Source organism: Labeo rohita, unplaced genomic scaffold, assembly GCF_022985175.1.
Source record: "Labeo rohita strain BAU-BD-2019 unplaced genomic scaffold, IGBB_LRoh.1.0 scaffold_721, whole genome shotgun sequence".
NCBI lineage: Eukaryota > Metazoa > Chordata > Actinopteri > Cypriniformes > Cyprinidae > Labeo > Labeo rohita.
The window spans coordinates 15,163-29,837 of record NW_026129658.1 but is presented as its reverse complement, the minus strand read 5'-3'; the positions used below and the strand labels follow the sequence as shown (position 1 = coordinate 29,837).

General features: G+C 37.8%; 1 protein-coding gene across 1 annotated transcript; it reads left to right on the top strand.

Moving 5' to 3' along the window:
- Nucleotides 1–3,529: 3,529 nt before the first annotated feature.
- Nucleotides 3,530–10,615, top strand: si:dkey-23a23.2 (uncharacterized). Its single transcript, XM_051104452.1, has 11 exons — nucleotides 3,530–3,702; nucleotides 3,969–4,133; nucleotides 4,814–5,309; nucleotides 5,425–5,732; nucleotides 5,858–6,059; nucleotides 8,057–8,164; nucleotides 8,244–8,377; nucleotides 8,491–8,679; nucleotides 8,789–9,021; nucleotides 9,114–9,332; nucleotides 9,496–10,615. The coding sequence occupies exons 2-11, from the start codon at nucleotides 4,111–4,113 to the stop codon at nucleotides 9,897–9,899; spliced, it is 2,316 nt and encodes a 771-aa protein (XP_050960409.1). The 5' UTR covers nucleotides 3,530–3,702; nucleotides 3,969–4,110; the 3' UTR covers nucleotides 9,900–10,615.
- The last annotated feature ends 4,060 nt before the right edge of the window (nucleotides 10,616–14,675 follow it).

The following is a 14,675-nucleotide window of genomic DNA, read 5'->3' as shown; positions in this document are numbered from 1 at the left end:
ATCATTTCAGGGGGGTTTTTTGTGCTATATTTGTATTTTTAAAATTTAATCACTCCTGCTTCCCATTCACCTCAGAGCTCAACGAGGTGATGCACAGAGCTCTGGTAATCCTCCAGATACGCACCAAGGATACAGGAGTGATATACTTGAGCAAAAGGAACAGATCTTGTGCTATAAGTGGTAACTAAATACTTAATAAATGTTCATTTCCAGCAAATTTTGGGTTCATTTTAGGCAAGCAGTTTAAAAACCTTTAAACAATAGTTAAATAAAGTTAAATAAAACTGCCCAGCAGGTTGAACCGACATTTAACCCAACAGCTCGGTCAAAACAACCCAGTTGCCTAGTTTGTCCATATTTCTCCCAACTTCAATTGTTATGTTTTTTTAACCCAGTATTTTTTTTTGAGTGTGCTGAATTGTCTCAGTCTTTATTGCAAATCATCTCAATCCTCATGAACACATCAGGAAATGATCAGCAATCGAAACTAATCTGTAAACAGCAGTGATCTGCAGTAACAGCTCGTTGTATTGTGTCAATAGTGATAATACACTTCAACATTAGCAAACTCACAAAAGACAAAAGTTTTTGCCATTTCAAATCTACTGACAAAGCTTTGTGATAAACCATGAAAAGGTCAAAACTACTTAACAAAATAAAACATTTCATAATATAAATATTAACATGGGACAATCTAAACATGAAAGCCATAATAATAGTAAGAAGAACAATAATCAGCTAGCAAAGCACTTTAGCACAACTGAAATAAAGTATTTTAGCAAAACATACAACAAAACAACAGTGACCAGGTGTAAAACGTGCTTTTTATTGACATACTTAATATATTTAATTGTACTATACTGAGTGTATTTTCATTGTGTTATTTCATATATGAAGTATATGAAGTGTACTTAAGAATATGTTTTAGATAAATTGTAAGCTTTTTGTAATGTATTTTGATATGTTACACTGAAGCTGCTTTAAGCACATTTAATGCAATTTAAGTGTATATTTACAATTTATTTAAAAAATACACTTCACTACTTCCTGAACTACAGTTATATTTCAACTTCACTTTAATGTGCTACAAGAACATTTAAGCTTGTTAATAATGCATTGCCACTACACTACTGGTTTATTATAAAGCCGTCCATTTGTGGAACATGTCTGTTATGTCTGTTAAACTATGACTATTGCACCACTGGATAAATAAGCACCAGAATGCAGTTTTCATGGGGAAAATGTTTTATTTAGTAACTTTAAGGAGGGTGTACTCGTTTTTGCAAAACAACATTTTATCACTTTAACATTTTCTTCTTCCAAATAATTTAAACAATATTCTTTGGTAACTGATCAAGCAGGCTTGCTAATCTATATCATATCTCTAAAGACCCCTAATGTGTCTTCTAACTAAAGAGTAATTGCTGAATCTGAGTTTATGCTAACATGCACTGCTGCTGGGACCTAAAAATTGGAAATTGTGCAAAATGGCGTATGCCAAGACAACTAGGACAAGTGCCCTGCAGCTTTAACAAATAAAACAAAAACAATTAAATTGATTTTTACATGAATGATTTAAAGGAAGCGCAGAAATTATCCACCTGGAATGGATAGGTTGCTAAAATGTACCTTTCAACGCTGATTCAAAAAAAAAAACCAGCTGATATGACATTAAAAGAACATTCTTTGCTCATCTCTGCACTCCTGTTTTTAGTCTGTTGTCCAAAGCAGCTGATCTGAAAAACACATTTTAATTAATATTTCACAAAAAATAATGTACCTGGCAGGAAATATAATAAAAAACCTTCACAGCCTTATCCCTTTTTACAGTTTCATCTTTGTACCCATCTGTAATTAGAAACACATATTAGAAAATAAACAAAAAGACAGTAAGGTTGTCAAGATTGAACAAATTTAAACCCCAATCAGCGAACACTACCATGCTTGTCTGGTCAGCTCAAGACAAAGTAATTGTATGTTCATAACGCTGTGTTTTTCAAACTTTTCAAAAATCATTTGCCTAATTACAATAAAGCAAAATTTTTTAAGGGAAATCATAAATGAATACACAACTTAATAAAATAAAGTAAAAGTAAAAGAATGTTAATGTAATGTTGTATATTTTATAATGTTATTTTTCTGCTAATAAATTAGACTGTTTTATAGTTATTATAAGACCAAAAAAAATTGTTGATTTATTTTTAAAATTATCTTATTTTTGAAAAGCAGGCTGAAGCATATTCATTACATACATATTTAAAATTTACTTCTATACGCCAGCACATGGTTATGAAATACTTTAACTTTTAACCCCCTAAAATTTGAATCATTTTGCAATTTTCTTACACACAAATGGCATAAATGTCATGGTTTGTTAAAAAAAAAAAATCCTATATGAAGAAATAAGAAAAATAAAGGGAATAATAGAGTTAAAAACAAAAACAGATCAAATGTTTCTTTATAAATAATTAATAAACTGCTAAATTTACTCAAAATATATTTAATAAAACCTCAAACTTTAAATTATACTCCTATGACCAAGTGAAAAAAATACCTTTAAACAATAAACTTAAATTTACGGTTCGATAATTACAGACATACTATGCCTTTGTTCTGCACCTGCAGAGCATCTCGACCCTCATTAACGCATCATGAATTGATCATTTACAGCAATGAAAACTAATCTGTAAACGACAGTGATCTGCCCTCATGACTCATTGTATGAATGGAGGTCATACATTTTAAAAAGAAAACTAACAGAAGACTCAAGCTTTGTCATTTAAAATCAGTACCGTGAGAAAATAATCTAAAATTACTTACAGTTAAACTAAAGCACAGACATATAAAATACATGAAATGGAACTACTGACCTTGTGATAAAGTTGGTTACACAGTAAACTAGAGGTACTTACTATAGTGTTACACACAGGGTTTGGTTTAGGTTGTGTAACTTGTAATATACATAATTTATTGCTATTACTGTAGTAAGCACATGGAGTAACACATAACTATGCTACCTTAAAATAAAGTGTTACCCAACAGTTAAACTGAGTATTTTTAAGTAATGTGTACACTTCATTACATTGTTGTTGTAATTTGTCATTCAGTGGGATTTTAAGATGTTCTTGAAAGAATCTCTTCTGCTCACCAAGGCTGCATTTATATGATCAAGAACACAGTAATTTTGCTAAAAATCATGACAATATCAAATAGCTGTTTTCTATGTGAATATCTGTTGAACTGTAATTGAATCCTGTGATCACAGCGACATTTTCAACATCATTACTCCAGTCTTCAGTCTTCAGACATGATTCTTCAGAAATCATTCTAATATGCTGATTTGCTCAAAATAAATCAAGATCTAAATGAAAGTAAATAAATATGTACATACATACAGATTGATGTTTGTAGTAGCTGCGAGACTTTCTGGCCACGCCTTTTGTTTTTGGAGAGCCCCACCCACACTGGACAAACCCACATAAATACAGGAGGTGAGAGTGCTGCTCTCTCACAAGTGCTGGACCTGAGATCTGACACAGTCTCCGGAACAGAGGGGGCGGTAACGCACCTACAAGCTGGATGCCAACTGCTGCAAAACAAAGACGAAGAGGAAGAACAGGCTCTGAATGAGGAGAGAAGAAATAATAATATCAAGCCATAAGTTTGGACACGCTGGACTAAATGAAGCACTGTTCAAGATAGGTAAACATATCACAGGGAAATGTGATTTCTGTGGGCAGGAAGAACGTAATGATATATTGTCAGAAATGTGAAACAGAAAGAAGACATTTGATTCAAAATTTAGGAGAGATGAAAATACGCATTGATTTTAATAGACAGGAAAGAGTCAAAAGATGTGTTATAGTTTCAATATATTAGAGAAACTAATTCAGTGGAAGGATATAGGGGTTTGTTTCGTTTTTCTTGAACGTTCTGTATATAACATTGTGGTCCACACTCCATACCAGGTGGTGGCGGTAATGCACCAATAAGTTGTTTACCAAGGGCCAATAAACCCTAGAGGAAGAGGCAGAGGCAGATCAGTGCTGTGTGTGTGCTTTCATCAGGATACAAACACCTCCTGCATCACATGCTTTGCCTGCTGTGACGATGGATGTACGAGATCAGAAGAGGTAAGGCTTGTGTTACTTTCCTTTACTTAAAAGGAGGTTTCCTGTCATTTCAGAACTAATCAGTGTTGGGAAGGTTACTCTGGAAATGTGATAGGATACACACTATAAGTTACCTTATTCAAAATGTAACAAGTAGTGTAACTATTTCAATTACTTTCTTAATGTAACTGATTAAATTTAATTGTTTTTTGATTACTTTTCAAAAATTTCTAATGTTTTCAACTGTTAATCATTCTCAAAACGGAGCACACGTATCACTTTCAAAGCCCTTCATCACTTAAGATTATAATAATCAATTTTAAAATACAGCCACACAATCTGACTTTCGCACCTCTTAACTTTGAGATCGTTCTGAGATTTAAAGTCATAATAAGGAACTGTTTAATAAATATGATATTGTTTTTGAAAGCAAATCTTTGCATAATCAATTGTGTGTGTGTGCGTGTACTTGTTTTTGCTACATTACAAGGATAGTAAAACCTGAAATTTTTGACATTGTTAAAAAATGATTAAACATAGTAAATGGTGTTTATCTGAAAGTGTAACGATGCAAACATGTTTTCTGTGAGGGCTAGGTTTAGGGTTAGGGTTGGGTTGGGGATAGACTATATCGTTTAGTCAGTATAAAAACTATACAAGTCTTTATATCATTTCTTTATATCATTTCTTTTTTCTCAAAGGTCTGCTGAACGCAACATTGTGTACTGCTTGCAGTGCCACAAGCCACAGGAAAACCTCCCTGTTCACCTGGCCAGGGTGTGCATGAAAAAAAGCACACCAGAAGAAAGAGTGCAAGAGGTGCAGAAGGCCAAGGCTTCCAACAGGGAGTGGATCCGTAAGAACAGGACCTGGAATTACAACAAGCTCTGTGAGCTCCTGCCTGACAGACGCTCTCGGATCACCATGGTGATGGAGCTTCTTCGGCGTGGTTTTTTCATCATGAACCAGCCCCAGGAGTCCGACATGGTCTTAGAACCTGAAGATAACTCTGTTGATGCTGCCACCACCACCACACCCACCACACCCTCCAGAGACCCTCAAACCGTATCCCCTTCTGTTAGGACAAAGATGAAAAAGGCGGGTCTGCATGACAAGTTCCCTGCTCAAGCCAAGCTCCTGGTGGGCTTTAAAAAGTACCTGACGGTGTCACGGAGGATCCCAAACTGGCAACAGGAGGTAAGATCTCTCCTCACATCTATCCTCAGCACACCCACCTCAGCAATGTCCCATGGGTCTTCTTTCTTTCGTGATCTTAATGCTGACACGTCTTTCTCACTGTCTTTCTTCAAAGGTTGACAACGTGTCCCGTTTCCTTCGGTACGTGCAGCCCACGGGGAGCGAGCCATCTCTGGACTTCCTGTCAAAAAACAAAGAGACAGAGGACTTTCTGACAGCCCTGAAGCACACTGACTTGTGTACAGCCACCATCCTCAACTACATCAAGAGCATTAAAAGGTTCTTGGAATATTTGACGGCAAGGCTGGATCTGCGAAAAAGACACCCACGGCTCCGGACCGACTGTCAGAGTTTCACCGACATCCTGAACAGACTGCGTAAGAGAGTATACAAGACCCATAATGACAAGACGTGTGATAGAAGGTTAATGGTTTCAATTTTCATTTTGCATTGTTCTTTTTGTACTTCTGTTGTTGTGTCCTCACATTATCACAAGGGTGGTGTCTTTTAATAACTCGTCTTGTTTGCTATGTTTATTTCAAACACAGACTGTTTGTCGATGGCGCTCCCTGCATCAAAGATTGCCAGACGATTTTGAGAGTGGCAAAGCCAGATTTCCTCAGGATCCATGGGGATCTGCTGATGGGGAAAGAGGTCTCAAACACAGAGAAGACGCTGTACCGCTATTACTGCGAGGCGCTCTTGGTCTTCCGTCACATGCAGCGCCCAGGAGCTGTGGAAGGCTTGACGGTAAGTTCATCTGTAACACTTTAGCATAAAGACTAATTCTCACTATTAACTAGTTGCTTATTAGCATGCATACTACGAACATATTGACTATTTATTAGTAGAGTTAGAATTATACTTTATTTTCCTTTGCAGGAAATTTGTCTTGGACTCAAAGCTGCAACAAATCCACAACAACCACATAAAACAACAACACTTTTGTTAGTGAAAATGCCATCGCAATTACTGCAATTTACTATTAAAATCCCAATAGATACAGGTATAAATGAATTCTCATAGCGATTACTTCTACATAAGGGACTGAAGTGATGTATACTCCCTTACATCTGTGACTTTCACAGCAACTTTGACAAGACGTACAAGCTGCGAATTTGATTGAATTAAAAGATTGCCATTCCAAGCCTGTATTCCATAGTTAAAAGGAGAACTTGACTTCCAGAACAACAGTTTACAAGTAATTTACTCACCCTCTTGTCATCCAAGATGTTCATGTCTTTCTTTTTTCAGTCGTAAAGAAATTGTGTTTGAAGAAAACATTTCAGCATTTTTCTCCATATAATGGACTGATATGGTGCCCCGATTGTGAACTTCCAAAATGCAGTTTAAATGCAGCTTCAAACGATCCCAAATGTGGTTGTAAACGATCCCAGCCGAGGAAGAAGGGTCTTACCTAGGGTAACGATCGGTTATTTTAATGAAAAAATACAATTTATATACTTTTTAATGTCAAACGCTCGTCTTGTTTTACTCCGCCTGGACTGTTTTTGTTGCGGTTCATGTCAGTTAGTGTATGTGGAAAAATCTCATGTTCTCCCTCAACTTCAAAATCGCCCTATATCACTGTTTTATCTTGTTTGTGTTTGATGATCTTTAGATGTTCAGTTTGCAAAGACTGGGTCGGTACTTCTGCAGCGATGTAGGATTTTTGAAGTTTAAGGAGAAAATAGGGTCAGAGTTTTTCGACATACCCTAACTGTCTTGAGTCAGAATACACAGAGTTTAAGGACTGCAAGCCAAGACGAGCATTTGAGAATAAAAAGTATTTAAATTATATTTTTTAAATGTAAATAACTGATCGTTTCGCTAGACAAGACCCTTCTTCCTCGGCTGGGATCGTTTACAACCACATTTGTGATCGTTTGAAGCTGCATTTAAACTGCATTTTGGAAGTTCGAACTCGGGGCACCATATCAGTCCACTATATGGAGAAAAGTCCTGAAATGTTTTCCTTAAAAAAACATAATTTCTTTACGACTGAAGAAAGAAAGACATAAATATCTTGGATGACAAGGGGGTGAGTACATTATTTATAAATTGTTGTTCTGGAAGTGGACTTCTCCTTTAATAAAGTTCCCAAAGCTGCTTCGTAAAACAACAAACGACCAGCCTAAGTCTTCTTAAAAAATATAGTCTTTGGTGAAATCTTGAGCAGATATAATCAATATGGGCTTTCCAAGTCAATGAATGATCAATGACCACCCCAAGATGCTTGAATGTATCCACTTGTTCAATAGTGTTACCTTGAATAGTTACTGGATTCTAATCACCTAGTCTTTTTGGGTCAACTGTCATTTCCTTACCTTTTCCAACATTGACAGTAAGGTGATTTACATTACACTACTTCACAAGGTTTCTGATTTCAGACTCATATTCTGGTATGTCCTGGTTCCTTACTAAAAGACTTAGGATTACAGTGTCATCAGAGTATTTAATAGTATAGTTGTTCTTATTTCTACTAAAGCAATCATTTGTATATAAAGTAAACAGTACTTACAAAGCACATATTCTGCATGACCATATTCTACATTCCTAATCCTCCCCAATACCTAATATTAACAGCTACCTTACTAACTCTGTGTTGGGGGTTTGCGGCAAAAATTGTAGTTAATAGTAATTAATAGCAATAATTGGTTGATCTATTTTAGTGAGTTTATACTCATGATATGCTGTAATTCTTGAACATATATGCAATAGTAAATGGAACCTTTTCAATGTTGCAGGATGCAGACTGGGTGGAGAGGATTTCACAAGGTGGCAGGGTGGTGATTGGCTTCAGGAAGGGGAAAACTGCAAGTATGCAAATCGCCTTGACACAAGAGGAGGAAGCTGTAAGTTAGTAAGATTCAAAGAGTACATTGCATACCACCAGTGTTTTACATTCATTAACTCTTTGGTCATTTCCCACAGTGCTTTCAGCTGTACTACAAGCAGATCAGGCCCGAGAACATTGGGCTCAAAAAATTCTGCCAAAGTTTTTTTGCTTCATCGTCCGGCGAAGCTGTTTACAGTGTCTCACAAGACATGAATCGCCTCCATGAAATGTACGTACCTATACAGATCCATGTGCATGTGTGAAAATGGATACACTACATTATACCTTGTCAGCCATGGCCATATCGCAGTTAACATTTCATGCCACCTTGTCTTACTGCAGGTATAAGATGGCCCCTTTCAGGAGTCAGAATGTACGGAGGGCTGTTGGGAAGGCCGCACAAAAGCTCCCCGCGCACCAACAGGAAGCCATAAGCCATTATCTGGCCTATAACTCTGGTGCAGACCAGCAGCTGGACAGAAAGCCACAGGATATTGTGGACGTGGCTATACTGCTGGACTCCTTGGAGGGGTAGGTCTCTTCATCCAACAAGAACATAATACATCAACAATTTAAACAGCTGATTAGCAAGTTCTTATTTTACTTCATTTATGTAACCTTGTTTTTCTCACTTACACAGCACTTCTTCGGATGATGACACCTCCTTAGCTGATCTGAGTACTGCTGGAATCGGCACGGAGCAACACGCTCCACGGAAAGACTTCTCTGCCTTTGTGGCCAGATTTCCGGTTTCGCTGGAGGGCCAGCCACCGACCAAAAAGCAGCGGCTCGATTCAGGCTTTCCTGAAGACCGTGTCTTTTATGACAGGTGGAGAGCTGCTCAGTACGCCCAGAGAGAGAAATATCTGCTGTGTGAGTCTCCAGTGCATTATTACAATACTGAATTAATTGCCTAGTTTGTGTTGAAGTAATGAGTTTCAAAGTTATTTCATTCTGTTTTTCAGCACACTTCACGCACCGCATGCCAACTGCCGCAAAGGTGGCGAGGCTGATTGCGCAGGAGGGGTGGAAGGCCAACTATCCAAAGCCAGAAGAAATTGAACGGCTGTGGAAACCAGCTCCCACAGGCACCATTGAAACAGATGAGGTTATAATAAAATGTGTGTCTGAGCAGACCTGGACAGGCCTGGCCATCAAAGACTTTGGTGATGAGGAAGGTTTAGGTAAGAAACCCTTTCATTTTTCTAGTAAGGGGAAAAAATACCATCACTTATTAAAAAAAATATTTTTTAAAACCCGAGAACTAAAATACTCAGTAGTTTGCGTGTGCATTTATTGCGTATTCAGTTGTTTTAATTTTAAGACGTAATGTTTTCTCGGTTATAGGAGTGGTTGCAACCAGACCGTTTTCTAAAGGCGACATTGTGTGCGATTACCACGGAAAGGTAATCAGAGCAGCCGAAGGGATGGCCATGATGAAGGGACTTCATGATGAGGCCAAGTACCTGTTCTTCTTCAAAGCTGGACAGAGAGACCTGTGCATTGATGCTCAGAACGTCCCCTGCGATTGCCACCCCAACACAGACACAGTTGGCAGAAGAATTAAATATTGTTCAAAGAGTCCCAACCTGGAACCCGTCCACTCTGTGCTGAAGGTGGATGGAGAGGACAAGTATGTCATCCTCTTTAAGGCGCTGCAGGACATCAGCATCGATACGCAACTAAAATTTTACTCTGGAGTAATAATAAGGTCTTTCCTTGGCCTGGACCTGGACTGGCTGAATGAGTAGGCAGAGGCCACAGTTCCAGTAGCTGCTTCTCCACTGGTAGGCCGGTGTGTGCTAGGGCTGACAGGGCAAATAGCTTCGGACCAGTAGTGCTAAGCCAAATGTCAGGCTGTGTTTCCACTGCTGGACCAGCAACAATGTTCTACTACAGTTTTACAACAAAAACTGATACATTGATGATAATGCATTAGTGCCAGGACTACATAGAATCATGCATAAATAAAGTGGAATTATTGTTATTTCTTAAATGAAAGAGGACACACATACTTGTTCAGTCATGTCTGTTTCTGTTTATTTGTGATCACACATCAAAAAAAAAAAGGGGCTGAAAGCATGCATATTTAAAGCATTACTGTAGGAGTGCGTGATATGACGGATTTTGAAAAAAAAAAATGTCTCCGCAATCTGCTTTTGGACAAAAATCAGGTTTAAAACAACCTGAGAGTGAGTAAATGATGGTATAAAAATAAAACACTATGACAGAATTGACAGAATCTTCATTTCTGGGTCTATTCTTAACTATTCTTTTAATGTTAATAAAACAACAAAACACAGAGGAAAAAATACAGTTGCTTTAATAAGAATCAATGTACAATTGATGTATATCATGTAAAAAGTATATAGTGTCTTTTTTTTTAATATTTGTTTAGATTCAATTTATTGAATGCTACTACTAAATACACCTACTGTACTTGGAAAATAAAGCACTGTTTGTTTTATTTGTAATGAGTATCTTTGTTTTTATTTTTAATAACAAGAATAAAATAATGAACGATTTTTATCTTCACTCACTTTGGCCTAAATATCTGCCTTTCTCTTTATTTTGTATTCTGTTACCTTGAAAGGCTTTTTTAATTTATATTTTCTTTATACAAAAAAAAAAGGGAAAATACTTTAGCTATGCTGCTCAGACAACTTGCAAAATAGTAAAACCCACGTGACAAAGAATCGTGCTAAAATTGTGAATCAAGATATTTCTGAATAAAAATTGTGATATGATATTTTTGGCATATCACCCACCCATAGGTCTCAGCATAAAGGCTTTCTAAAACTGGTGGAGACCTGACTACACTCAATGCTAGAGACAGTCAGCGAGGCTCAAAATAGAGCCTACATACTAACAGTACTGCCTAAGCAGAGCTGTGATGAGCAGAGGTTGCTTGGTGGCCCTGAAAGCCAGATCTGTGGTGCCATGCAACCCAGCTACCACCTCAGGGGAGAGCCACTGGTCCTAGTCTAAGTCCTTCAGCAAATCAGCCTGATTTACCTGCACTGACATTGTGTGCAAGGCAGCACCAGCCTGACCTGCTGCTGCGTATGCTGTGATTTGGGAGTATGCTCCTATAAAAAAATACTATATTTTACTGTGAAGTTACAGTTGATGTCATCTGATTACTGTGATTTCACCTTAAGCTGCAGCATAATGAAGTAGTTATTTTTAGCAGTAGCCTGCTGTCAAATTACTCTAATCTTAACTGTGAAGTTACAGTTAATGGCATCAGATTACTGTGATTTCACCTTAAGCTGCAGCATAATGAAGTAGTTATTTTTTTATTTAATTTGTGCACAAAAATATTATTGTAGCTTCGTAAAATTTGAACCACTGATATTTTAACAGTTTTCTTACAATTGCTGCATCTCATTTTGAAGGCTGCATCCTCTGGAGGTCGCATTCGAAGGCTGCATATGTCATCGGGGAAACCTTGTTTAAGGAAAAAACTGTTAAATTGCAAAGTAAACATTTTACACATCACAAAGAATTACAGTTAATTTTATTATGGTTACTTTTCTTAAATAAGACTTATTAAATATGACATTCTTAAAGACTTGGACCCAACACTAGTGCACACCCTTACAACTAATACTTTATTGAAGCACCTTTTGATTTTATTACACCACTCTTTCTGGGTACGAGTCTATCAGCATGGCACATTTTGACTTGGCAATATTTGCCCACTCTTTGCAAAAATGCTCTAAATATGTCAGATTGTGAGGGCATCTCCTGTGCGCAGCCCTCTTCAGATCACCCCACATATTTTCAATCGGATTCAGGTCTGGGCCATTCCAAAACTTTATCTTTTTCTGGTGAGGCCCTTCTTTTGTTGATTTGGATGTATGCTTTGGGTTGTTGTCATGCTAAAAGATCTTCATCTTCAGCTTTCTAGCAGAAGCCTGAAGGTTTTGTGCCAATATTGACTGGCATTTGAAACTAAGGCCCTAGGTCCAGCTAAAGAAAAACAGCCCAAAAGCATGATGCTGCCACCACCGTTCTTCACTGTGGGTAAGGTGTTCCTTTGGTGATGCGCAGTGTTGTTTTTGTGGCAAACATACCTTTTGGAATTAGGACCAAGAAGTGGTTTCTTCAAACCATAACACACTTTCCCACATGCTTTTGGGAGACGTATAATGTGTTTTTGCCAAATTTAGCCAGGCTTAGATGTTTTTCTTGCCACCCTACACTATAGCCCAGACATATGAAGAATATGGGAGATTGTTGTCACATGTACTACAAAGCCAGTACTTGCCAGAAATTCCTGCAGCTCATTTATTGTTGCTATAGGCCTCTTGGCAGCCCCCCTGACCATTTTTTTCCCCATCTTTTCATCAGTTTTGGAGGGACATCCAGTGCTTGGTAATATCACTGTTGTGCCATATTTTCTCAACTTTATGATGACTTCACTGTGTTCCATGGTATATCTAATGCCTTGGAAATTCTTTTGTACCTTTCTCCTGACTGATACCTTTTAACAGTGAGAGCCCTCTGATGCTTTGGAAGCTCTCTGCGAACCATGGCTTTTGCTGTAAGATGCGACTAAGAAAATGTTAGAAAAAGCCTGTTAGAACAGCTGAATTTTATTTGGGTTTTGAAGAGGGATGAGACCTCTGAAGGGGGATGATGCTCTGAATGTGTGTAATGGAGTGAGGGAGACGGGAATCGGGTGGATGCAAATGCAAAGTTTCATTAATAAAAAAAGACATGGTCAAAAACAGGCAGGGTCAGACATTGGCAAACAGTTATGTTACAGCAAGACACGAGAGTAGTCCGTAAGGCAGTTGAGGGTCGATGAACGGCAAACGTAATCCAGGGGGCTAGGCAAAAGGGTAATCTGAAAAACGTGTGGGAGATCCACAGGGCAGGCAGCGAAACAGACAAAACGAGAAGAGAAGAAACAGATAAAACGAGAATACAAAACTCAGAAAACCAGACTAGACACAGGATAATTTAGAGATGGCTCCGTATGGCAGCTAACACACAGAGAGTGCTAAACGCAGTCCAATACTCGGCGACTAGCAAGAGGAAGTCCGAGGCTTATGTACAGTGTCTGACTGTGTGCATGTAATCAGCACAATGGATGATGGGGAACGTAGTCCGGGGTGTAGTGCAACAGTCTGTGTAATGTGAAATGGCAAGTCGACCTCTGGTGGTGAGCAGACTGGCATACAGGACCAGATTCCTGACAATGTGATTCTATTGGAATCTATTAACAACAAACTGGCAATACTCGAACTGTTACATCAGGACTTTAAAGAGTTAAAGACGAGCCTCAAATTAAGCCGGTCTCAAACTGAAATGCTTCAGACACAAAACAATGATCTACAAACAAAAATCTTGGTTCTAACAACACAAATCAGTACTTACCGCGTAGAACAACCAAATGAAAGAAACCGTCCTAGATCTTCAATGCAGAAGTATGCGAGACAATTTAATATTCTCAGGCATACCAGAATCTATCCTTTTATCTCATGTACCACAGTCTGTAATCTTACTAAAATGTTTCTGTTAAATATCTTAAGAATAACAGAGCAGTATGCAATACCATTAGAAAGAGTAAACACATAAATGCAGTTATGCAGTGGAACGTGCGGGGCATTAACTCACCAATTAAAAGAACCATGCTGATATATGTCTGTTGCAAGAAACTCAATAAATCTAATAATCAAGACTCAATGAAAACACGAAATTCTACAGAAATCATAAAACAATATATGACAGGTCATGGACTTGCCGATAACTGGAGATAGAAAAGTCCCACAATAAAAAGTTAATACATATTTTTCTCCTATCTACGGTGACCGGGAGGGGACACCTTCGGTTCACTTAAGTTTGTTGTGGCCAAGATATGTAAACTCGTGGGAACGTGATATTATGTCGTGGCCACGAGATATTAATTCGTGGGAACGTCATATTAACTCGTGGGAACGTCATGTTATGTCGTGGCCACGAGATCATTTTGTCGAGGGAACGTCATCCATTTCTCGTGGCCACGACTTCTTATGCTGAGGAAACGGTTCTCATGGCCAGGAGCTTTAATCGAAGGAACAGACCATCTTCACACAGCTGTATTGTGCTAAGCCATGGATCAGCACGATCTTTTGAATTTTTTAAGGGATCGCAACATTGAAGAGGAAAGCACCGTCAGAATCGAACGAGACAAGGTAAATAGTTGTCATTTTTGTTTTTATGAATATGTAGGGTTTGACATTAACTTTTTTTGCTCATCAGCCACTGTAGCTTCTGTTTTTGTCAGTTACTAGCCACTCAGCATTTTCACGGGCCACAATTTTGTTTTTGTGAAATTAAGTTTTATATGATATGATCAAGTTCTGTGTGCTAAAATGTAAAATTGATTTCTAAGTAATTTTTTTAAGGGGCATTCGTTCTGAACTGTAAGTGTTATATTTCATATAAAATTTTTTACATTATATTAGAATTTTTAATCCTAATAATACAATTTGATAAGACTTTAGGGCTGTTATCAGTCAAATTAAATCAGTATC